Source organism: Triplophysa dalaica, chromosome 11, assembly GCF_015846415.1.
Source record: "Triplophysa dalaica isolate WHDGS20190420 chromosome 11, ASM1584641v1, whole genome shotgun sequence".
NCBI lineage: Eukaryota > Metazoa > Chordata > Actinopteri > Cypriniformes > Nemacheilidae > Triplophysa > Triplophysa dalaica.
Window position 1 is genome coordinate 1,358,958 of NC_079552.1, and position 25,377 is coordinate 1,384,334.

Consider the following 25,377-nt stretch of genomic DNA (forward strand, 5'->3'; position numbering starts at 1 on the left):
TGTCTAAGTTTTTATTACTATAATTAGTTAATAAATTAATGCTATTAAGTTTAATTAGGTTTTATTTTCTATATGAACCAATTTGCTTCTGTATGCATTATTTGTGAACAATTCTTTCCTTGCAAAACACTAAAATACCATTTAATTACATGTAAATATTTAATAACAGAGGGACCTAATAATATTCATTAAAGTACAACCATCGATTAAATCAATCATGTCTATGCAAAAAAATGTGCAAGTAGGAAAGGAAGCACCTCAAAGCAAATACCATTTTGTTAGCAGTATTTAATCACTTTCTTCGTAATAGCTTTACACGAAAGCATAGAATATAATCACACATGAATGAAAACATCGCTCTTGTACAGTATTTTAAAATACTTCATCTGATTCCGAGTTACCATGTCAGTTCAATCGAATGTAAAAAATATACAAAAAATCTATCCTTAATATTTACAAAAGGCACTTCTAATATACAAATTGTATTCTATGCATGTACGTTTTTTTTGACAACAAACTGCTAAAAATCACAATAAAATTCCTTCTAAAACATTTAAAAGAAAATTATATTATAAAAACGACAAATTTCATTGCTTAAAAACACAGGTCTGATATTATCACAGTATCACAGCTTTTGGACTCCGTTTACATGCATTGAATAAGCATCCATTGCACAAGCGCATCATTTTGACTTGATCCTCCAAAAAAACGGTACTTCCCGATGGATTTCAAATCCACAAAATGTTCCAAACGGTTCTTCAAAGCAGATGTGTTGTGTCATTAGATGTTTGCTGCGTCTCCGTCACGTCTCTGACTGTTTCTCCACTGTCTCGCTCGGAGCGTCCGTGATTCAACTGAGGAGCATCAACAGAGCTGCCCGCACCTGCTCCCGCGTGTTCTCCCGAGGATATGACGACAACGTACCGGTCGTCTTCCTCAGCGCCCGTGCTTTCATGAACATCCGCCGTCACGACTGACGTGTCCGTGATTTGACGGCTGCAGGAAGGAGAGGAAGAGAGCAAAGGAACTTCCGCAACCATTTCCGTCGATTCATCTTCAGTGAAACTGGTGTTGATGTAGATGATGTCTCGACTGTTTGATACGGCTGGAAGCTTCCCCGCTAGATTCTTCAGCCTCTCTCTGACCTGTGTGAAGTCGGGCCGGTCCACCGGCTCAGGGCTCCAGCAGCTGGACATGATGTCATACCTGTAACACAGTAGCACTTATCAGTTCAGTCGTTTTTTCTTCCAATTTATTTTCAGTATTTTTCTCTGTAATTTAGAAGGCAAAACAAACTCACAGTTCATCGAGACAGTCGTTTGGCTGTTTCAGTCGGTTGCCTTCGAGGAGATAATCGTAAATCTCGTGGTTTTGTACTCCCGGGTACGGGGTCATGCCTCGAGTAGATATTTCCCACATAGTCACTCCAAACGCCCACTGAAAGTACATAAGATGATATTAAACGTCAAAAAGTCATCTGACTTCTGCAAACGCACCAGCGTAACGCCTGACTGTGCTTTTGAGGCTGAGAAGTTTGAGCAGATATTTCCTGTACAGATCAAAGTTGTGTTTGACGAGCAGGTGCTGAGGATAAAACACAACTGTAAAACACTTCTTACCACATCGCTCTTGACCGTGAAGACTCTATCTGCCAGACTTTCCACCGCTATCCATTTGACAGGCATCTTTGCTATCCGGCCCTGCCTGTAATAGTCACCGCTGTAGATTTTCTTTGACAAGCCAAAGTCTGCGACACACACGCTCATGTCGTCACGCAGCCTGTAGGAAAAAATATAAACGGCTTAACAGTGGACATATTGTAGATTATCAATAGGGATTTAAAAGATTGAAGTCTTCAATCAAGCACATCCAAAACTCAATAAACTTGAATCTCAGTTGTGACTTCTAAAAAAGACCTGCATTATTGTGCATGCTAGTTAGCGCTGTTTTGACATTTGCTAGGTTTATTAAAGGGGATGTGCAACGGTGTTTCATGCATTCGGACTTCTTTACACTGTTAAACGTCTTCTCATGCTTTCCGTGGTCAACGTGTCAAAAAACGAGTTGGACGTATGATGTAGTATTTCTGTGCCCGATACACTCCCACAGGGGTCGTATAGGTTTCGGACCGTTTTTTCGAACATGAAAATCGGTTTCCTAACAACTTTTTTTAGTCCCTTATCGGACAATTCTCCAGGAAAAGCACGCCCACGCGACAACCAACCAGAGCGAGAAGAAAGAGCACGCCCACGCTTCAACCGAGGAGAGCGGAGAAGGAGGATGCCCACACGTCAATCAGCAGGAGATAGAGCGAGAGAGCACTGCGTTCGCGAAGTTCAGCTGTGTTTGTTTGTTCACTGCATTTGTGTGATGAATATTATATAAATGGTGGATATAATGATGGATTTGGAGATCGTTTGAAACCGATAGATTGCGCGGTCCCGGCGCTAAAAGATGCAAGACATGAACCGCACACAGTAAGTGAAACTGAGTCATATGTCTGTGTTTGGTTGGCAATGGGTGCGCACGTGCTGTAGTTCCTCACGGATATTTGAAGGGTGTGATACTGTTCTGTAAGTACTCAAGATTAACATGAAATGTGCAGTCTGAATGACGGCCACTTTAAGTAGAAAATAGAAGCGCAGAGGAGTGCGTACATGCAGTTGCGTGCCGCTAGGTCCCGGTGCAGAAAGCTTCTGTTGCTGAGATACTCCATTCCCGAAGCGATGTCGATCATAAACTTCAGCAGCACCTGTGTGGGGAGATACTGGAAAAACGACATCCTCTCAGAGTCTGTCACATTTGATTCATGCATGTATAAATCATCCGTCAGACTAAATCTGTACCTTTAAATTCTCTATTGTTATTATTTATTGGCATCTTACCACAGCGTTTTCTCCGAGGCGAGACCGCAGCATGAAGCTGTGCAGATCTCCATGCTCCATAAAGGGAAGCACAACCATCGGTTTAGGAAAGTGTCCTGATCCAACCTCCAAACAAACACCTAGGAAAATAAATCAACATTTTATTTTCTCATTTTTTATAAGAAATAATTTTATTACATTTAATTATATTTTATTTTTATTAGAATTAATTTTATTTCATTTATTTTAATTTCTCTTTTTATTAGAATTTATTTTATTTTCTCTTTTTATTAGAATTTTGTTTATTTCATTAATTGTATTTTCTCTTTTTTATTAGAATTTATTTTATGTCATTAATTTTATGTGATCTTTTTTTATTAGAATTTATTTTATTTCATTTTCTCTTTTTTATTTTAAATAATTTTGTTTTATTTTCTATTTCAAGCATAATGATGCTGGCTGTCATTTTTAGCATTGCTCTGTAATGTTTAAATTAAATTCTTTATTGATACAATATCATTTAGTGACTTTAATACAAATAATAATGAACAAATTCAGGACATTTTATAAGTGCTGCATTACAATGTGAACGCAATATAGCTTCTTACCTTACATGTTTAAGCATCATGTTACTGACTCTATCGGGCATCTTTTATTATTATTTTCTCAACAACATTGTCCTGTATTTGATATCACATTGTATTTTTGCTGTATTCAGTTACTGAACTGTCCAAATGACTAGTTAATTTCCAAGTTTTGCCCTTATTATCAGTGTCACTCTTTACATTGTCATCAACCAATGATATAATAGTCATGTGAATGATGTGCAACAATTTTCTTACCCAAGAGTCTGATGACATTAGGATGGTTGAAATCCTTCATACAAGCGGCTTCGTTCAGAAACTCTTCGATCTCTCTCTGAGAGAAGTTATCCACTAAAATATTCAACTGTTTTGGTTAAACATTTCTCCGGCACACTCAAATATTAACTGGTACTCTTAGACAAACCTTAAATTTGACTTATGATTTATGATGTTATATTGTCTTTGAGATTAACAGTATAATGTGAACATAACATACTGTACAGTATGAACTTTGTATGAATCTAAAGTTGATAATTAATTAAAAGCACATTGACACCAAAGACTCACATTTCATGGTCTTCACTGCAACTTTTTCAGAGGTACCACACGGCTGTCTCAGATGACCCTCCACCACAGATCCAAACTCACCTGTGAGAGAAGATATCAGGTGAATATATGAATCTGAAAAGAGCTGAGACATATAAACGGACCAGACCGTCTCCTCACCTTCTCCAAGGACTTTTCCGATGGACAGCAGATTCCCCACGATCATCACATCCTGGAGTTTGGCTTGAAGTTCACTGCTGATGCCCAAACTGGCCACTAAGAGAGAAAATATCATCTCAGGTCTGTAGTACACTAAATCCCTGTTTTATAATATTGATAAATAAGGCTTTTAAAAAATATTTCTTAACGTACGAGTGATTTCGATGGCCGAGCGGTTATAGGTTCTCTGTGGTCTGTACTCAACAACTGGAGTAAGTTTGTCGTCGATTCCAAACAAAGACCTGTAGAGGGCACCAATGACTATAGTTTAAACACAGACAGACAGTAGAAAGGCAATTTTTTTAATCATTCGACTTATAAATGACCTATAAAGAAAAATCACAGATGTTAATTTCTTGAATTTCTCAGTTATTTCTCATAGACATCAATGAGATCTATGCTGCCTTCACATGGACTCGGAAATGTGATAAAACTTCTGGATTTAGTAACATTAAAAGCATTTAGGAACATTAAAACATTACAAATATCAGCTAACATTGTTCCATAAATCATTTCCGGGTTGAAGTGGGAATTATAGAACTTCCGAGAGCACATGAAGGCACCATAAAAGAAGAGTTTATTAAGACTCATTTGTGTCTGTTTCTCTCTGAGAAAATCTCAACAATGTGTCAAACTGAGATCAGATTTATCAAGTCTGCAATCAAAAGTCAATATTATTGAAGATTTCGATATCAACTCGAACACTCATCAAATTGACCCAAATCCAGATGATTTGACCTCTACAGGCTACACTCATTTACACCTCCAGACTCTACATGGGTTTAACCAACTGTCTTGTGTTTTTTTCTTCTAAGCCATTTTTGAAGAATCATGGACCGGTTTTACGAGGTTGCTTGAAATTATTAACAGCATACATGCTCATTCATTTTGTAGCTCTTCAATTTGTATTTCTCTTCCATTTAGGTGGAGTTTCCGCTGTGAGTGAGTTATACACACATTGTTTATTTGTTTTTAAATAAATTTAAATGATTTTTGTACGAAAATTACTTCCTTACTTTCTTATTACAAATCCATGGTTTTACTACGGTAACTGTCGTTTAACTATGTTTTTTTATTAAATGGTTAATGTTTGTAAGGCCCGATTCACATTTCATGTCTAAAACCACGGGCTGCACTGCTTTCTCCTTTTTTCCAAAGCGCCTGGACTTTGCGCTCTCCTGCCGTCCGTCGTCTAAGCAACCATGGGCCACAATAGCCATTGAGATGAGGAGGTATAAACAAAGGATATATGGACTATATGCACTGTAAAAATCCCTTACTCTGCTTCTAGATTTATTTATGCTGTGATCATCTGTGTCACCATCTTCACTGAGCTTGTCTATATTGGCTGGTTGTTTCTGGGCACATGACCATGAGGATGCGGCTTTCTGAAAAGTTAAGAATTTTTTAAATAACGAATATCTGTGTGGAAAAGACGCAAAATGTGAATCGGGCCTTAGGGAGATGATATATTCCTTGGTGATGTGCCATTGTTCACATTTTTAACAAATTTAACAGATTTTGTTCTTATTTTTACTAAATCAAGGTGATATATGGTAATATATGGATAATGCCATGTTTGGTGGTAATGTTTTCAGATTATTTATGGTTACAACCTATTTCCAGCATAATATATTTGAAGATTTTGGTTCCCAAAAGAGAATTTATGTTTTTTATTATGCATTCCGATTAACATCAATGGGTTTGTTTAGATTAAAGACATAATAACTCACAAATAATACATCTAACTAACACAATAAAAACATAATAACATAATAAAAAAACATGATTTTTGAGTTCTCATTTTGGAACCAAACTCTTCAATTACTTATTACTGAGAACCCTCACTATATTAAAAAGCACCCTGGGTGATTTGGTTCTGGAAGTGGGCCTGAGTCCACCAAAGAGTCTAATAAAGCTCCCATCACCCCACTTCATTCTACACATGTCAGCTGGAGGCCGTAAAAGGTTTCTGAAGAGAAAGGAATCGGGGGGATGTTGATGTTAATCTCTCTCACAAACAACTGGAGGTAATGTGAAGCTCTTCGCTCAACACTCCTCCGGCCAAATGCCATCGTAATTGTGTTTGACTAGAAGTCACGCTGTTTTCACAGAGCGAGCACCACAACTTCTGCTTCACTTCTCCATCCACAAACCTTCAACTTCCTGTACCAAGTGCGCCGAGATAAAATATAAATAAATAAGACTGTGCTCCTCAGATCTGATCTTGGAATAAAACGACGTCTACAAATCGCTCACAGGAATGTGATTAAATGGATTATGGTCAAAAAAGAGGCATTTTTGGGGAACTGAAAGAAGAATGAATAGTGTTTGTTAAACCAAGCCTGACCTGAATGCCAGTTTGTTGAAACAATGCCTAAAGATCTAGTTGACTAAACATCATGATGTCAGCGGAAAAGTTATGATTCAGAGGAGAAGCTGCAACGTGTATCAAGATGGAAAAGGGAAACGTCTTGTTTCCTGTAAGAACAAGAAATACCGAAGAACTTACTTCAAATAAGATCCATTACGTAAACACAGGACCCCAAGCATCACGATGATCAGAAGACACACGGCACACACAACTCCAAGAACCATGTACGCTGAGTCTGGACGATTAGGAACCGGAGTGGAAGACGGAGAATTAGGAGATTCTGAAAAACACACACATCATTACACATATTTTCCATTGACTGCGAATTACATTTTTATCCTTTAACTGTCGCACATACACATCACGTTTCACTAAATGACTTTAATGAAAAACACATGTGCGTTCTTTTAACCCGAGCTGATAATAAACAATGTCATAAATGTAAAATCCTTATGGATTAATATTAGTACTAACAACTATATTGTGCACTCTTGTTAAATCATTTTTCTCCGTTAGCTGATTCATCAAAAAGGTGATGATGTGTGTTTAGAACATGACACACACATGATAAATGTCACTTCTGCTGTTTAAGCATTAACTTTTTTGTTATATTTGTAGGGTTGGAAAAAAGAACAAGAATTGATATATTTTAATATATATTTAGCTATAATTACTCTGCTTATATCCGTCGTTGGTATACGTGGCAGAAGGGTGGAAATTGACAAGAAATACACAGGTTTATACCATCTTGCTGTTAACATAACTTTAGTCATTTCAGCATCCCTATAGCCTAGAGGAGCCACCCTTACATATTTCTATTATTTCTGATGAATGTAGATTAAATATAACTAACTTTAATCTAATAATGCGAGTATGTTTCCCAGGGGATGTAATTCAATTTAGTTTCCAAAACAACAATCATTCAACATGACGGCTTCCGGAGAGAAGAGATTCGGTTTTCCTGCAGTTCGTTTCAGCATCAGCATTTCATTAAAACTGATTTAAAACTGGGCTTTCGTTTTCATAGGGGGGGCTTTTTATGTTCTTATAAACAGATATTCACCAAAATAACAACGCGTATAGTATTTGAAAGAACCAAGAGCTGGAGATTTGCGGTTAAAACATTGGTTAGGCTATTACGTGAGAGGTGATACATCGGTAATGAATTTGTCAAAGTCCAGAACGGCCGTCGCACCGACGGCCTACCCTACGGCCGTGATCAGGGGCAGACTGGCGGACGTATATAAACTCGAATGCATGCAAGCGAGACGGACACGTATGCATATAACGCAATGGACATGTTACATACAACATCTTATCTCCCCCACCTTCCTTTTCACAGAATCAGTGGAGGGTCGATTCAATCAAACACACCCTCGCCACCCCATCCGCCAAATGTTGATTTCGTTTGTTGACGTTTATTACTGTATATTTAAAGTTACCGTTGCATAAATAAATGATTGTTTCTCTAAGATTAATACAGTCGGTTACGTTTAGGTATATAAACCTTAAAATCCACACCAAAGTTTGTTCAACGGGTGTGACTGGGGGGACCCCTTCACAATGCCCCCCTTGGCGACGGACTTGTCACTGGTTAACGCTATGATGCAAAACATTTAAGTGTATCTCATCAACGTACAAACTCAAGAGTAGGAGGATCTTATAATATGTTCTCACCTAATTCTGGTATGAAGAGCCAGAAGCGTGACTTTTTTGTCCCGCAGCCGGTCTGAGTGCAAGCCACGACCTCCACACTGTATGTGCTGTTAAACACCTGCAGAGCAACTGTGGCTTCTGTACTCATGCTGTGGATCTGAACACACACACATAAACAAGTACAGTAAACTGATACAAACCTCAGAACAATATCTTCACGAAGAGTGAAAGTCTGGAACTGCTTCCATACCCTATTCAATTCAGCTTTGTTCTCTTTTAATGCCAATAACGGTGTCAATTTGACTTCAAAATAAATCTACATTAGAATTAAACATGTGGAAGATAAAAATCGTATACACTTAAATGAAACAAAGCTATAAATGTTCAACTTCTCTCTTTTCAATTATAGATCTTGTGGTAAAAATATGATGTTATAATATGGCAATACAGTTTAATAAAATGTGTTAAATCACGCTGAGAGCAAAACTGCATTATTGTAAAAACAAAACTGAAGAGAAAGAGGAACCGAGGCTATTATTTTTCTTCATACAGCCTTGGGTGACACGCCGGCCAGAGGAGGTCAACACAAACACATGTGACAACGCCGCTGCTCATGGTTGTGTAACGCTGTCATCAACACATCTGTTGTCTCTCAGACATGCTGACGGTCTCAGATTGAGACACATCCGCTTCATCGACAATAGACCGTTTCATCTGTACATCCTAAAACAAGAGTGACCCTTTCAAGAGCCCCTCAGAAGTGCACAGTTTAGTGCATTACATCTCCTGCAGCTCATCTTAACTGCTCCAGTGCCTCAGTTCAGGTATTATCACCGGACAAAAACTAAAATCTGTTGAATTTAATAGATTTTCCAGGCCTGGAGTGATGGCTGTGGCCTGAACCCAATTAGCATCCTTTACGAGCACATTAAACTCTATTCCTCCAGCTGTATGAACATTATCAAAAGAAGATAAAATGTTTACAATAAACATTTCTTGCTATAATGAAGAGATTTTAACATATTTAAAGCTCCATAACGTTCCGTGTAAAATCTGTTTTAAAGAATCTGCCTCTCTCTCAATCTCGTCCTGACTCGCAATCTTATAATGATAATTTAGTCAAGTTGTCGGGTCACTTTCTGAGGGTTCCAATAGAAGTGCATAAAATAAACCAGCAATTGTACGTTTGGCAGAAGTTATGTGTTGGTTCTTTAAATACTCATGTTTATTTAAACAAAGTTGTAATGCTTGCCAGGCTTCGCAAGCTGCCAAGTACAAAATCTAGATCAAGCATAAGTTTTCAAACGCTAACCTTCAATGTGTAAAAAAGAATCAATAACCCATTTACAAATGAAGAAAATGTATAGCATACAAAAAATTGGAATTATCTACAAAAAGGTAGACTTTAAACTTCTTATTGTTTCACAAACTTTGCGAGGGGTGTCAAATAGCGATTATCGTAACCAGAATAAAAGTTTGTGTTTACATAATATATTTTTGTGTACTGTGCATTTGTAAACGGGTCAAAGAAGTTAAGATGTCCCCATCAAAAGAAATTACAAAAGTATTTTTTGTCCATAAAAAGCACATTTAATGTAAATCAAGTAATGTTTACTTTATGGTTTCAATTAAAGTATGTTTTGGAGAATAAAATGTCAAAATGTGGTTGAAATGATTCATTCAGTGTAACAAAAAAATTATGCACAAATTCAAACAACATGCTTATTCTGACTTGTACATATTAAAATATATAAGAGAATAAGGGAGCGTATGACAGTTTATTGTACTTTAAACAAGTAAAAACTTTGGTAACACTTAAGTATAGGGACCAATTCTCACTATTAACTTGGTGCTTATTAGATACCTAATTTTAGCATATTGGCTGTTTATTAGTACTTATAAAGCACATATTCAACATGACTATGTTATACTTTCCTAATCCTACCTAATACCTAAACCTAACAACTACCTTACTAACTATTAATAAGCAACAAATTAAGAGTTTACTGAGGCAAAAGTCATAGTTAATGGTTTATTAATATCGAGAACTGGACCTTAAAATAAAGTGTGACCAAAAATTCTTATTGAAAAATGGGCAAAACCTAGGATGGTGGCAAATACATAAAAATCTTAAAAAATCTAAAGTCTTTTTATATGTCATAAAGTGATTTTTGTTGTAAATATGCCTGACCAGATTGTTACACTGAATGACATTTCAGTGGGCGTCTTCTGTAAATCAGGGGAAAATGTATGATATTTATTTGTGCTCAAAATAAAAAATTAAAATGCAATTAAATTAAATGAAACAGAAAAATATATATATATTTTTGAACAACAATGATTTAAAAGGGAATTACATTTATGGTTTTTATGCTTAAACCCTTTTTCGTCTTAGACCCAAACACACAAACATGCAAACATGTGTATTTATTTATATTCACAAATAAGTGCTATGTGAATGTGTATTAATTTTCATTAAAAAAAATCTTATATGCACAGTACACAGACATTTATTATGTGAAGACAAACTTTTATTCTTGATATGTTTAATCGCTTCTCACTTAAGAACCTTCAGTTTTTCTTTGTATGCTTCTTCTCAAGTCCCTTCGGAACAATATGTATTGTGACAAGGGTCATGCAAAGAAAACAAAACAGAAAACTAAACTCCAGCTCATCTATAACGATAAGTCACTTCTAGTTCTCTACAGCTCACATAGTGACTTCCTGTTTCTCCAGGTTCTGAAATCTGTCAATCTCTTCAACCACTGAAGCAAACTCCTGAGTTTTACTTGCAAGATCCGGCTCAACACTTTTATTTGCCTGCAAAAACCACTTGTTCACATAAAAAACAGCGATATCCACACAGGTCGTTTGAAAATCATTCCATCTTCATTTCATTGTACTTCGACGAATCTCATTTCCCCCAAATGATCATTACCACAAATCTTCATGTTATGAGAAAAGTATTTTTGCATTCGTGGAATGAACAGATGTTGTCGAGGCAGGTTACTCAGGAGCCGAACTGGTTTGAAGGAGCCCGACAGGTGCGATCAGACTGGACCAGCTGTGATCAGACTCATTTCCAGTAACTCTTGTTTTCGAGCGGGATCACAGCGTGAGATCATGAATCCAGTCACGGCTAGAGTGTCATCACGAAAGGTCACTCGGCGGTGAGTCATGAGAGACGGACAAAAACAAACCATTTCTCTTTTACTGCCAACTTCCTGCTACTGGGACACAAACGGGAAGTGTGTCATTGTGTTTGTGCCACAGGGAATAGATGGTTTAATTGGTCATGATTGCTCGTGTAAGGTATAAGGTATAGTATTAGCTTAAAGCTATTAGATAACATTAGTAAATGCATTAACAGTATTAGCTAACAATGAATAATTTTCATTTCCAGCATTTATTAATCCTTGACAATGTCAAGATAGTTATTCATTTTAATTCATGGTGCATTAGCTAAGGTTAACGGTGACAATGTTTGATTTTAATAATGTATTAGTAAAGGCTGAAATGAACATGAATTCACATGAATAAATGCTGTAGAAGTATTGATTGTAGTTAGTCCATGTTAGCTAATGCATTTACTAATTGTTATTACATGCGTCGTTGGAATGCTTGATTATGATTGGCCAATCATGACGTTTACAGGCACGTTATTCCCATACCACTCAAAACTAATGACAGACAGAAACCCGGATGTAATTCTCTGATTGGCCAGTTCACCAGTGTGTAGTGATTGGTGGAATACCTCAAGAATGTGACGGAAATGTAACGCCTCTGACCATATTTGGAACATCAGGTTCCTCTTCAATTGTACTGAAAGGTACACCACCTTACTTGAGTTTAGATTTCGGCGGTCTTAGTCAAATCAGACCACCAACTGATGTAGTTTTGTGGGGGTGTGGTTACACGAGACGTTTCTGGCAGGTCTGGGTGAGCATTTGCTTCGACATAGAATGCTTCTTTTGTTCCCACACTTTCATTTCTGCAATTTTATGTGTCTAATACATGCATGAGCAACTTATAACACACCAAAGACACAAAAAACACGTGTTCGTTTCATGTGACCCCTTTAAAATGTGCTAAAAAAGATTTCATGTCCAGTTTATTTCTCATGTGGCAAGTAGCCGTGTAATAAGTGGGATAAGGCATAAGCAGCTGTCTGTTATTGCGAAATAACTCCCTTCAGTGAGATACAAGATTGATCACACTGTCTGGGCTTATTATTATCTTACTTAACAAATAGCACCTTATTATTACTATTATTTTTTATTCCGATACATTTTATTTGCAAATGATCTATCATTACGTAATTTAACTTGAGGCTTACAGTATAATTATAATAATTCATATTTTTTGCATTACAGTACAACACTTCATCCTCTTAGATATGACAATCTGAAGTGTAGTTTAGCTCTCATACGGTCTTCTTCTCACAGGCTCTTCAGAGATGATATAGTGAAGAACAGCTGTTCCATTAGCACAATGTTGTTGTGTTCTCATCTTTTCAATTCATTCTTTCCTATCAAGGAGACTCTGGTCTTTGCGTTACGTCAATTCTTAACTAAATGCAAACTGTGCTTCATGAACACTTGAAAACAAGAGACTCGCCAAACATGCCAGCTGCTTCCTGTGGGTGTTAATAGCTGTTTTTAATGTTTTAAAACGTGGCTGCAAACCAGCCCTGAGTCTTTTTAAAAACGTTTGAATGAAGAGGGTTTGGGCTGAAAGTCATGACGGTCAGATCATGGCCCAATGTTTTAGTGAATTCTTTGGAATTAACGGGTAAACATGCAGCTCCAAACCAGCGTAACCTTGCGGGACTTCCATGTGATTTACACATCAATGAAAGTTACAACAGGTCAGAAAAAGCTTTCTCATATGCACACACAAAAAAAACCATCTGCCATAGAGACGTCAGAGATCTCAAACTGTTCTCAGATTTGCCAGGACAGCAGAAATCCCAATACAAATGAAAACATTTCTCCTCAAATTCTTCCAAGATCAAATCCTTTCAGCTATGCTGTCATCAATTTCTACTCGTATTCACAACTCATATGTTGATACTTTAAACATCATAGACGATGTTGGGATTTTCAGTATATCCTTAAATACAAGATGATTTTCACCTCGATCAAAGGTTTATCATTGATGTTTCATTGAATAACCAACCATTAATAACTCAACACTAACCTTATTGGTTTGCGTCCCGTGTTTGATGGTGATGTCATATCCCTGCAAGACGCCATTCAGCTTTTCTGGGGGCGGAGCTTCCCATCGAATCATCAACATGGAATTGTTCACTTGAACAGTCAAATTTTGTGGGGCCTCTGACGGGACTGAAAACAAGCAGAACGTGTCATTGTTAGATGATGTGTGTATTATCTGAGAAGTCCCATTAAATTCTCACTTGAAGGAGATAACCTACAGGCACTCTATTGTTTGTAAATGTGTACCGGAAGTTAAGATGGGGTCACAAAAGTCAGAAACGTTTTTAAGATGAAACCGTCTATACTTGATCTAAACCTTTCATCAGTAGGAAGTAACATTTTTAGCGACGCCATATTTGGATCATCACCCAAGAACTACTGAATTTAAACCGCAGCCTTCAGTTCATAATAACATAAACTATACGGCTTATCAGACACTGAAAAATCTTCAACAATTCTTTAAGGAATACTGAGGAAATCCTTTGAAGACACACCCAGAAGGAAAGCATTTTCTAACTACCAGGTCACTCCCATCCCCATTTGGCATCTGGACATGAAACGCATAATAACATGCTGCGGGAATTCCTCTAGTTCAGCTTCCAGTGATAGATCACCCCCAAAATAAAAATCCAATACATTGAAACCTTGTATATGAATGTGGAACACAAACAATAGTTTTTTCATGGTGAGATCTGCGAGGACACTCACACCCCTCTGTGGTGTTGCTTTGGACCCAGGCGCTGGGCGGGGAGGATCCGATCTCGTTGGTGCAGGACACGCTCATGTTGTACCAGGTCATGGCCTTGAGTTTGTTGACTTCATACTGGAACGGAGGAACGGCAATGCTGTGAGCGCCAGTGGGGTTTCCCAACTCGAGCTCTCGAACCTGAAACACAAGATGGATGTAAATTACTGAGAATACATCATAGCAATGATCATTACTTTCATAAACAAATCAAATTATGCACAATTAAACACTTAAGTCATCACGCAATGAAGTAAGACGTGCATCTTTTAAAGGTAATAGGAGCGTTTCATCATTTTACCGTGATGCTGCAGGTGCTGAGCGGAGAGAAGCCATCATGTCCCGGCGTCCAGCTCAACAAGAGTTTGTTTGCCTCACGTTTTACTACGGTGACCTTTGACACTCTGTCAGGAAGGACTGAAAAACATTAATCGTGGATGTGAAACTACACTTGGCTTTCAGAACTCTGAGGAAACATTCACTCTCAGATTCCACACCCATCTGAGTTTATTTATGTTTTACTGTATGCCGAGGCGATATTGCTTTACCTTTGATATTGACGTGAGCCTCTCTGGAAACCGTCAGACCTTTTTCATTATGAGCTTCACAGCTGTACTGCGTGGGAGCATCGACACCTGCAGAAAAAACGCAAAGTTCAAGTTCAATTTTACTTATATTGCTCTTTTTACAACGTTGCATTGTTTCAAAGCAGCTTTACAGGATGGAAACAAAACAAAACGAAGACACAGAAAAAGGTAGAATCCATGGTATACAAAGAGTCGGATCATTCTGATAAAGCAATGATAATGATAATTACTGAACCCTGAGCTAATCTAATACCAGAAGTCTCCTGGTGAGCAAGTCAACAAGGACCTGTGGTGAGGAACCAAAACTCCAATGATGAAGAAATTGAGAAAAAATCGTGATTAATCGCAGCCAGAACAAAAGTTTGTGTTTATGTAATATATGTCTATTAATTTTGAATTTATGAGCACATACACATAAATGCATATATTTACGAAAAATATAACAATTAATAAACGTTTATTTAGAATTTTAATTAGGGATGCAACGGTATGTAAATTTTGTCCGATAACCGATAATTCTTTAACATTTGAAGCAGATAACCGATATATATATATTGGCATATAAAGCACCTAATACCCCTAGACTGAAACAAAAGGCAAATAGTGCACAACTGCTTTATTTGAAAACATTACCTAAGGAAAACACGGTCACCATTAGTTCTCTTTTTTCACACGAAAATCATGTATCAAGCCTACCATACACTAGTTAACGATTCTTCAAACTTTTTTGGTATTTTTAATAAACAAATTATAGATGTTCTTCCAGAAAAATGTCTTTGATAGCTACATGTCTAACAGGTCTCCTATAATTTACACATTCATAAATACTGCATCTACAAACTGTACCTACATCAGAAATGTTTTTATAATAGCAGTAAGTGAATGATCACGACAGAGAGACAGTACTGTACCGGATTTTAACTGCAAGCAGCGTGCAAATGAAGTCGTTTAACCAGAGGAAATGATTTAAGATTTATCGGCTGTTAATATATCGGAATAAATTTTATTATCGGCCAAAACCCATAACACTAAAAATGACCATTTATCGGCCAAAACCGATGTGGCTGATCATTTATCGTGCATCCCTAATTGCAATTATTGTTAAATATAAATTAATACATTTAAATATTTCCTGAATAAATAGACAAGTATGTGTATGTTTTGTGTCTATAAATATAAAAATTATATGTGTACACAGATATATATTATGTAAACACACACCTTTATTCTGGATATCATTTGACAGCCCCATTTTCTGATTAGTGAGGAGAGCTTATTAGCTTTGATTTAATATTTGTGTGAAGCTGTTTAAGTCTGATTTTGAAAAGACTGAAAAAAAATCTTTGTTTTCCAGTTTCAGACGGAGAGACGACATTGAAAAGTAGCAGACAAAAACGCACAAAATTTCTCATGAGTTTAAAAACCTTTGATATGAAAGTGATCTATATCGTCATCTCTGTTTAATATAAAGAAAGAAAAGCTTTGCATCACTTCTCTAGTCCAATCACATGCAGCGATGTCACCTTCGGTATGTCACACAGCACAAAGTCTTTCAGTGCCACTCGATGCCAACATCACCAGTCCCACTCTGACACAAGTCCAGACATAATATCTCTTTTGTGTAATCGCATTTCTGCCCTCGTCTGCTCAAACTCACAAAGAAACACATTGCTTCCTTCAACAAAGCGGACAGGAAGCTGTTTGTCTGGTTGTTTAGATGTTTGCGGGTGTCAAATGTGTCCATCGGTGACTGTCAGCGGGAGAGATTGCACCCATATTTTAAATCAGTGTGACAGAACCTTCCCAATGAAATGGATGATCAGATCATTTTCAATGATATACGCCATTATTCAACATCTGGAACTGGAAGGTTGAGGAAAAACCAGTAAATGTCACTGCATTTGGTGAAACCAACTTTCCGGGCATGTTTAACACAAAAATATCCTTGAGACGACAAAAGACTACAAAGCCCTTTTCTTGTGTTTGAAAGGAGAACGATTGATTCAATTGGTCATTTTTTATGAACCATCCTTAATATTTAAGTAAGCTTCATTTTAAAGAAACCCCACCATCTGTAGGTAATTAGAAGTTAGTATGAAGGTTTCTGGGAGAATTTCCATTTGGCTCAAGACTTGGAAAGCAAACGTTTTCTGGACGCCTATTTCAGGCAGATAGAAGCCCAGATATGAACTCGTATCCAGAATGAAGTCTCCACAGGACCCCGAACAAAGTCACTTCATTTGAGTACGTCATAAAACTAAACGGGTGATTTTCAAGGCAAATTAAAGTAATTTTGGTTAGAAATGGAAGGCTTGGACAGATGGGAAGGCTGTGTGGATGCCAGAGTTGGATAGATAAACAACTGCACTACATTTCTGAAGCTAGCCTGTTAATTTTGGGTTTGGAGGACATTCATACTTCTGAATACACAACTAGCAGAGTCTACAACAGCACTAACAAGAGTCAGGGTTTTATCATGATGCCTAGATAAGTTAGCATGGTAATTTGGTGAATTTAGAGGCATTTTTTGTTTTGAATGACCATGCATGGAAATGATCTACACTAGTATTTACATTTAAGTATCATCTAAAACAACCATACAACAACATTCTAGCAACCTCTGTAAAAAAACAATAAAAAATTCATTCCTACTATGGAAAGTAAATGGGGCTATTCCTTTAAATCTTTCCCTCAACTACTTTTCCCTAAATTGTATTACTTTGTCTATTAATATATCTCTTCACAGCGAAGCCACTGAAGAACCATTTTTTCTTACTTTTTATACTCCATATCAGGGGTTCCAAAAGAAGGGGTGGCGACCCTCTGAGAGGTCACAAGGGGGCTCGCAGAAATCATATTTTTTTTATTCTTAGAAATAGCATATTTAATCAATAAGTGTAACAAAATATACAAATATTAGATACGTTAAAAAGAAAACCATGAAGGTAAAAAGCCATCAGCATTTAGGGGTCTCGACACACTGACGCTGTTATTTTGGGGGTCGCGGGCTGAAAAGTTTGGATAACCCCTGGTCTATAAGACCTTTTTAGGACCACTTTTCGTAAAACAAAAAAGTTCTTTATAGAACCGTTCAGCCAAAAACGGTTCTTGTACGGCTTCATGAGACATCATACGTATGTTAAAATGATTTACTAATCCGCTCCCCACTTAAAGACTAACATGTTTAAGGTGGAGTTGTTTGTAATGAAGCTAAACATTGGAATTAAAAATGTTGGCACTCATACTCAGACTTTAAAAAATGGTATCGTTGCATCCCTAGTACACTAAAATATTTAATTATTTTCATGCAATGTAATTCAAAACAATTTTTGTTGATTCTTGGTTCTGCAACTTATAAAGTCTTGCTCAAGACTGTATAGAGCCAGTCATATGGTTACTGAACTGATCTGAACGTTTTCAAAGTCAGCATTTCTAACCATATTTTGCAACACACTGGCGAGTGCCCACATGAGAAACCGTCATTGCCAGCTCCAGCCAGTTCCTCCTGAATGGAAACACACATCACAGCATCCAGAGAGAGAAAGAAAGCGTTTGTATGTGTGCATTACATAATGCATCCATTGTCCAGAAAAGAACAGAGAGGCAGAGGCAAACAGGGAAAATCTGAAGCTGTGTCTTCTGCGTGTTCCTGTGTGTTCATATTGTTTGATAACAATTCTGTTAAAAACTAAATAAGAGAGCCCAAAAGGAGACAGAAGAGGATAAGATAAGATGAAACGGGGGCTTTTTATCGCTCACGAACAAAGTCTAACTGACAAAATCTTTATCTATTGCTTTAAGTTAAGCTCTGTGTCAGAGTGATTCACAAACAAACATCTAAAGCTTTCTGAAAGTGTGTTAGTGTCTCCTCTGACTGGCTTCCAAGTAAAGACAGTTTAGACTTCACATTTGGTTCGAGCGTTAATTCTGTAACCTCATTCTGAAGGCCAGAGAGGTTGGAAAATGATTATGGAAAAAAAGCGTTATGTAACAAATGGGGAAGTAATATGATTAAAAACAGATGAGCCATATAAGTTCTGCAGTTCTTCAGACCATCTCTGAAGGGATAAGTGGATGATACATGAAACCATCACACTGACCTGAAGAGCCCATGATGGACCATTAACATTAATTTCATCTCTGAGACAAACACACAAATGGTTCCTGATAAGCAGAGATTCTTGGCTGGGTGCTACACAGAAGCATTAAGTGGTGTAAGGTCTCGGCTCCGGTGAACCGGAGATTGATTCTCTCTCTCTGACACAGCTCTCTCTCTCTCTCTCTCTCTCTCTCTCTCTGTCTGTCAGTATGGGAGACTGGGCCCCTGAATGAAGCTTTTGTGTTTAAATCATTTCTCTCTGTCTCTCTCCTCCTATAGAACCAGGTGTAAACAATGAACTTTACAGAATAAAATGTTACAACGTTAACAAAAACTCCTGTTTTTACAACAGCTCGGGCTTAGTTGCCAAGGAACATGGAGCTTAACCTCGAAAATATGGAGGAGCGTAACCAAAAATCTAGAGCTGAAGTGAAAAAATAACCAAGAGATTATTTTTAAGAGATTTTCAAGATCACGTGTCTACAGTACATTGAGTTTTGTTTTGCAGTGGAAAACTCACTGCCATGATGTTGGTGTGTTATGGGTTTCTAGAGCATTGCTATGTGGTTGCTAAGGTGATCTGCATGGTATTTAGCATGTTTCTACTTTGGGCTGCTTGGAATTTTATTACTGGGCCGGATCACATCAGATCAACCCCCAAGTCTCTGTTCTTCTGGTACACTCTAAGAAAAACCCCAGAAAACGGGACCATGGGAGTCAAAGGGGGGGCAAGATCTGTTTGGTTATAACAATTCTTCTAAATACAATAACTCTCTCTGTGTTCATCAGAACAAAGAAATCGATACAGATTTGGAACAACTCGAAGGTCAGTAAATGATGACAGAACTTTTATTTTTGGGTGAAGTATCACTTTAATGTCATGAAAGTGACTCAATAACCACTTAACATGATTAAAGAGGAAAAGTGCTCGATGCAATCAGTGTTATCAGAAACAATTACCAGAGTAAACGGTGTCCAGTTATCAAATGTTGAATCAAATTTTTTTACTTTGCATTTTGTCTCTCTATAGCTCAAAGTCCTTTTTTTACACAGCAGATTAGCCACGACCTGATTTTTGTGGCTACGTGGAAGGTTTCCGACTTGAATAGATCAGAATTGTCACACAAAACGAACAACTCAAGCATGGAATAGAAAGTAAGCCTGCATTTTTAGAGAGACCCTTAAGGCTAAAGCATAGTTCCCTTTTTACACAAACGCAAGGGAAAGCGTACAGCACAGGTGACGCAAATTCCGTCATCAGAATACTCCGACACCGGCGTAATTTTGCCCGTTCTTCAACATGTGTTCTTCACCCATCTTGTGTCCTCATGTTCTTGCTCTACGTCATCCATAACCATTAAAGTCTGGTTCCAATACTCAAGAACACAACTACACAAGAACGCATGGAAGTACCCAGATGTGTTCTAGATATCAAGGATGCATCGTACGTGTACGGAACCCGCTTGAAGTCGCAGAATTCACTGCAGCGCGTCCATCCAAGTTCATTCCTCCAAGGCTGCCTCGCAAGACCGGTCTCCACAAGAACACTAGTCCATTCTTTGCGTTCTTGGAATTGAGAAATGGCTCCAGTTATCTCGCGTACAAAGTATGCACAGGTCGCACGTTCCATTTCATGCAGTAATTATTTTAACCACCAGGTGGCAACCGTGTCCTAGGAGCATCGATTCAAGGTGGTAGAAGAAAACCTGACCCCAGTAGGCCCCTCGAGAGCAAAATCCGTCAATATCTGTGTGTATGTGTACGTGACGAAAGCGGTATACTTTGCAAGGTAGTGCGTCTGGCTGTACGCATACGCTCGTGTCCACTTAAAGAAAAGAACGCCACAGGCTTTATGGTTCACTGTTTCATTTTGCACATTAACATAAACATTTTGAAGAGCTTTTGATACTCCTCTAGAGAATAATAAACGTCAAGAAACATACAATGGAACAAAAATGCTGACATGTAGCACAGAAATCTATTCTCACCTTCAATAGTGATGGTGCTGAATGATTCGTTGAATTCTGCGTATGTCTTGCCGTTTTTAAGCCACTTGATGATCACAGGGTTCGGAGGACCGACCGCCTCACAGGTGAGCGTGAAGGAAGTGTTTCTCGTGGCGTTCACATTACTCGGCTGTATCGTGAAAGTCGGCAGACCTGGATTTGAGAACGAACAGGCAAACGTCTTACAAGCACACGAGGGCCGTCTTAAATGTTGAAAGATTCGTCTGGTTGCACATACCTTGTATCTCAAGAATGATGGGATTCGACTCGATGATCTTGTTACTGACACTGAGCCTGCAGTGATATTCTCCGGCGTCATCTCTCTGGACATTTTTAAGGCTGAAAGAAAAAGGGGAAACATTTCAGTTTATGGTCCGAGAGATGTTCTAGTTAATAATGTTAATGTCTAGAGAACAGAGACAACTCATTATATCAATGCAGTTTGAGTCATAGCATTTCTTAATGCAAGAAAATGCAGAAGAAATGAACACTTGTACCATTAAACAAGTTCAAAACAAGTGATATCAACAATGCCATAGATATAAATCACTAGATGCGCACTCGCATCTGTTTCTGTGGGCTGTCAAATATTGCCATATTGGAACGGTGCGAGGCGGTCTGTGTTGCCAAGTCTGCGGCTGTCCCGTGGTATTGGGTCACTTTGTAACTGTTGTTCCGGTTTGTTTTATCCACGGGTTTAGAAGTGGGATGATTTTGTCAATCTTAAATTCTTTTATTTGGAGGATTTTGTTTCACAGATCTGGCAACCAAGCCAAGCCGGGAGACTGTATATGATTATGAAAACAAAGTTGTGCTTGCGTAAAAACACAAACATTATATTTGCTACAAGAACTCATGACAACGACGAAAGGGTATACAATTATTAGGGAATTAAAATGGACAGGGTTGTGGCATTCTAGCAAAATGCCTGGAGCGCTAAAGTGAGGCATCTAGTTTTGTATATCTATGAGCAATGCAGTCACAGCAAATTTCAGCAAACCAGAATAACAACAAAGCAACAGAAGCGATATTGCAGAAGCGGAATGCATTTTAAATTACATTTCATAAAATAAAACTTGAAGTGTTTTTTAATTCATATGTCTAGACCAGTGGTTCTCAAAAAATGTTTTGGCTTAAGTACCCCTTTTTATGATTTTTTCAAGCAAAGTACCCCGTGACCAGACAACAGCATTTTACTTTAAATTACAGTGAATTGAGAGTCAAACCTTTATTTTATCTAAATTTATTAATTTAATGCATCTTTGTGTAGTCCTCATTTCATATATAAATACTTTATCATAATTTATTGATTTTCATTATTTATTCCTAAATGTCAGTTTCTCTCACGTACCCCCTGCAGTACCCCCGTTTGAGAACCACTGGTCTAGACAATTTAAGCTTAAAATGTCTCTAAACACAACTGAATGTGCCTGTTTGAAGACTACACAAGAACATCTGCAGACCGAGCAATATTACAGACCAAAGCTGAAAAGTCTAGTTTGTTGTGGTGTAGCAGAAATCTTTTACCTTATGGTTGACAACAGTGTGACGGTGTGCTGCGTGTACACTGCCGTCTGCATGCCATCAGGGATTTCCTTGCCGTTCTTAAACCACAGAATATACAGCTCCCGCCTGCCAACTTTGATGTCAATGGAGCAGTTAAATTTGACTTCTTTCCCCTCTGAAAGCTGGATAGAGCCTGTGGTCGGTTTGAAGCGAAGCATCTGGATCTCCTCCTGGCTGAGATGTACACTTGGGGCTCGAACCGGCACCAACAGCGGTTCTGTTCCCTGCATCGGCCAGTAAGAACGTCCGTGTCTACCCCAATGAAATGAACCTCCCTGGACGACAGCTGTGAGGAAATCAAAAGTTTTTGTAAAAGACGTTTAAAGCTGTAACTTTTTGGGTGAAAACCAACCCTGCTAGTATTACCGTATTAGCACCTGACACACTCTTAAAAAACAGGTGCTTCAAAAAGTTCTTCGATGCCATAGGAGAACATTTTGGTTCCATTGAGAACATTTAACATCTGAAGAACCTTTCTATTTCATAAAAGGGCGAAAATTAAATGGTTCTTTGAGGAATCTTTTAAGCACTTTTGATTTTAAGAGTGTAGTGTTCTGTAGTTCCACAAAAGCTTTTTTTTTGGAAGGGAAATCTAGGATAGATATAATAGAGATATTCTACTGAGTCACTCAGCTTTGGCGTAACTTCAGAAACACTGGAAAATCAATATCCTGTTCTCTAGGAGCGAAAGGAAATTCTTTCTCAGATTGAATCTGTTATCAAGGGAAGCAGATGAGGTGTTCTCATATTGAAAGAGTGATCAGCCCCTTCATTGTGAATTTAGAGTATTTCTGCGTGGATGTAAATAAAAAACCTCAGTTGTACACAAACATCTTGTGCTATAGACATTTAAACACAGAGTATGCAGAAAAAAAGATTAACGTCACGCAAAATTTGTGAGAACCCAACAAGCAACCAAGTCTCAACGCAGCAATAATAACATATTAAAGGGGTCATATGACACGGCTAAAACAAATATTATGGTTTGTTTTAGATGTAATACAACGTGTTTACATGATTTTAGGTTCCGAAACGCTGTATTTTCCACATAAGTGCATGTTTGAGTCTCCTCTTTACTCCGCCTCTCTGAAACGCACAGATTTTTGACAAAGCTCATGTCTCTGAAAAGCGAGGTGTCCTCTGATTGGCCAGTGAACCACTGTGTAGTGATTGGTGGAATACTGCAAGCGTGTGAGGGAAATGTAACGCCTCTGACCATATTTGGAACATAAGGTTCCTCTTCAATTGTACTGACAGGTAGACCACCTTACTTGCGTATACATTCGGGCGGTCTTAGTCAGATCAGACCACCAATTGACATAGATTTGGTCTGGGTGAGCATTCGCTTTTAGATAGAATGCATCTTTTGTTGCACAAATTTAGCAATTTTAAATGCCTAGTACAAATATGGGTAACTTATAACACACCAAAGACACAGAAAAACAGGTTTTCACGCCATACGACATCTTTAACACTAAACACTTCGAGTGCTTTATTCCAGGACAAACAGGCTTTCATGTAGAAAGTATAAGTGTAATGTGTAAACTAAACTCTTTTTAATAAAGGGTGTGCTTAGCTATTTCAGGTTTTGAAGTTAAACCTCTGTGATATATTTTTGCTCTCACTGATCATCTTCACCCACACAATTTGTTGGGTTAACAGCATTTTCTAAATGATTAATCTGTGTCTATTGATCAAGTCCGATCAACTCAAGGCTATTTTTTGTTTTGTCATTTATATTTTTAAACTTATATACGTGTGTATATATATACTTAAAAGTTCACATCGTGGACAATCATAACAATCACGCAATCCTTTAGACTTAAGTTTGTTGACAATATTCCCTTTATAAACACATGCAAACACAGCGCATAATAGAAACGTTATCCTGTGTTAGAAATCAATCAAGTTGAGTATGTTTAACTAGTAACCACTTTCTGTTAAAGATCTAATCCAACAACCAGAATCGCAAAAAAAATGTTTTGTCCTGAAATTTAACTGCACGTAAACGCAGATTATTCATAAAACATGAAAAAATACTTTTGAAGATATTATAGTATAAGATTAAAACACTGTAGTGTGTAGAACTATACAGTTGACTTTACTGACTACTCTGAGTGCGGTAAAAGTCATGACGACTCATGATAAATCTCGTGCTCAACAGTCTGAAAAATTAATTAAATAGTTTAAGAACCTGCACAAAAGTTCTAACAACTGTTTAAAAGAGTTCACACAACTTACCAGATGTCATGCTCACTGACTGTGAAAACATTCCGAGGAGAAGCGGAGTTAAAAACCGCAACATTGCTGAGAAGCCCAGAATAATCCCCATAACCGCTTTATTTCTTTTCTTTCTTTATTCTTCTCTTCTTTCGAGACTCGTGTCGTGTAAATTCAGTCAGATGAATAGAATCCTACAGTAGACCGAGTCCAGATGAAATAACATGTTTGCTCTTCTCTGTTTACGGACTCGTTTAAAACTCGTAGGAATGTGTTTCTCTTCCTCCGCTGTGACGAATGACGCGCGCTCCCGATGGAAGAAAAAATGCTGCGCGCTTCCCTCGCGCTCTCCATGTAAGAATGCCGGTGACGTCACGGGTGTTATGGGACGCGCGCGTTTCACTCATTAAGATCATTGGTTTCACTACGACTTTAAACGTTTAAAAAAAACGTAATATTTATATATGACTTAATTGTTTTTGTGTTATCATAAGAAGTATTGTTTTAAATTTAGTAAATAAATACATGTTATAAATCCAGGATTGTTAATCCAGGATTATATCTTAAAAATTAATATAAACTCATGAAAAATATTTATTTATTTACTTATGTATCTAGCTTATTCAAAATACCTGCTGGTTGATTTTGTAATTATTTAAAACATATAAACAAAAGTTTCATTCCTATTTCAGCCT

General features: G+C 37.6%; 1 protein-coding gene across 1 annotated transcript; it reads right to left on the reverse strand.

Annotated features, from left to right (window-relative positions):
* Positions 1-268: 268 nt before the first annotated feature.
* Positions 269-24,978, reverse strand: mertka (c-mer proto-oncogene tyrosine kinase a). The gene is made up of 19 exons (XM_056761149.1): positions 24,704-24,978; positions 22,424-22,748; positions 21,135-21,235; positions 20,879-21,049; positions 14,753-14,839; positions 14,506-14,621; positions 14,168-14,345; positions 13,443-13,588; positions 8,265-8,400; positions 6,726-6,867; positions 4,367-4,455; positions 4,175-4,270; positions 4,016-4,096; positions 3,707-3,799; positions 2,886-3,004; positions 2,658-2,767; positions 1,620-1,779; positions 1,301-1,437; positions 269-1,206 (listed from the first exon to the last, which is right to left on the reverse strand). Exons 1-19 carry the CDS (start codon positions 24,792-24,794, stop codon positions 759-761), a joined length of 2,826 nt encoding a protein of 941 aa, XP_056617127.1. The 5' UTR covers positions 24,795-24,978; the 3' UTR covers positions 269-758.
* Positions 24,979-25,377: the final 399 nt, after the last annotated feature.